The sequence below is a fragment of the Cotesia glomerata genome, linkage group LG6 (genome assembly GCF_020080835.1).
Source record: "Cotesia glomerata isolate CgM1 linkage group LG6, MPM_Cglom_v2.3, whole genome shotgun sequence".
NCBI classification, from domain to species: domain Eukaryota; kingdom Metazoa; phylum Arthropoda; class Insecta; order Hymenoptera; family Braconidae; genus Cotesia; species Cotesia glomerata.
In genome coordinates this window covers 13,556,852-13,558,194 of record NC_058163.1, presented here as the reverse complement: position 1 = coordinate 13,558,194, position 1,343 = coordinate 13,556,852, and the positions used below count along the sequence as shown (strand labels likewise).

General features: G+C 37.2%; 1 protein-coding gene across 1 annotated transcript; it reads right to left on the bottom strand.

The window, feature by feature from the left end:
* Positions 1-266: 266 nt before the first annotated feature.
* LOC123267948 (serine/arginine repetitive matrix protein 5-like) lies at positions 267-851 on the bottom strand. The gene has a single exon (XM_044732834.1). The coding sequence runs from the start codon at positions 849-851 to the stop codon at positions 267-269; it is 585 nt and encodes a 194-aa protein (XP_044588769.1).
* Between the last annotated feature and the right edge of the window lie 492 nt (positions 852-1,343).

Below are 1,343 nucleotides of genomic sequence, written 5' to 3'. Positions count from 1 at the left end.
GCACCTTATACACGTAAAGGTATGGAGGAGAGATAATCACAGAATGAAATCTTTTATATCACTCGTACGGTAATGAAAGATTTCATATTATGATTATCGGCCCTCCATACTTTTACGTATATAAAGAGCAACCTTGATAATTTATTTCTTGAAAACGGTACAGACGAATGATTTAAAATTTTTACTGAAAATGTATTAAGTGCTCATTAATCGATACATAAAATTTCAAACTTTTTTGAAGACCCTTATTTTGGTCTCGAAACTCCCTAACGTTTACGGTGGCTTTCACTACGTCGAGAATATTCTGAACGACTTCTTGATCGGTCACGTGACCAACGATGATGAGACGATTTTCTGGAGCGATGATAAAGCTGTCGGTCATTAGGAGAATGATGTTTTGATCGATGGTGCGAACGCCCAGAAGAATTGTACGGAGACTGACTGGAGGAAGGCAGTGACGGCTTGGAACCATGGGGTGGTTTTCGAGTCACCATGTACGAGCGGCGATGAGATGACTTCGGAGTCAGGGTCTGACGTTGCCGTTCAGGTGACTTTGGAGTCAGAATCTGCGAGCAGTGATGAGGTGATTTCGGAGTCCGAGCCTGACGTTCACGTTCAGGTGGCTTTGGAGTCAGAATCTGCGAGCGGTGATGAGGTGACTTCGGAGTCAGGGTCTCCAGTTGACTTTGAGATGACTTTGGAGTCAGGATCTGCGAGCGGTGTTGAGGTGATTTTGGAGTCTGGATCTGTGAGAGCTTCTGAGATGTTGAGCTTGATGACTTCTTTGAACGTTCTGAATTTCGTACAGATTTTGAAGGCACGTTGTTGGATCGCCGGATTGACGTAAACATTTGTGTTACAGCTCGTTCAAACTTATCAAGATTTAAGGTCGGTTTTGAATTTGCACGAACATACTCTAAAAAATTCAACTTTTTAATCTCTGAGCTCATCAAAGTATTTCTCAAAAAATTCAACATTTGCTAGTACCTTTCAGAATCTTCATTTTGTTTTTCGACTCGTTTACGATGTTTTATATTTTGTGAAAAATTAATTATTATTTTGTAAAAAAAAGTGTGTGTGTCAGCTCTGACGTACGATTGGTGTTTACTCCTTATGAATCAAGACTTTAAATATGTATTAATTATTCATTCAATAATCAATAATTTTTAATTATAATTAATTGTTAAAACGGTTATAAAAAGAATAGATACTTCCAGGGCCACAAAATTTTTTTCTAGCAAAAAAATGAATCATCCAACATATTCTTTTAATTTCATTTTATTTCAGTGAAAATTCTGATTTTAGTACCATTTGAAACTCTTATTAAGTTATCCAAATTATTA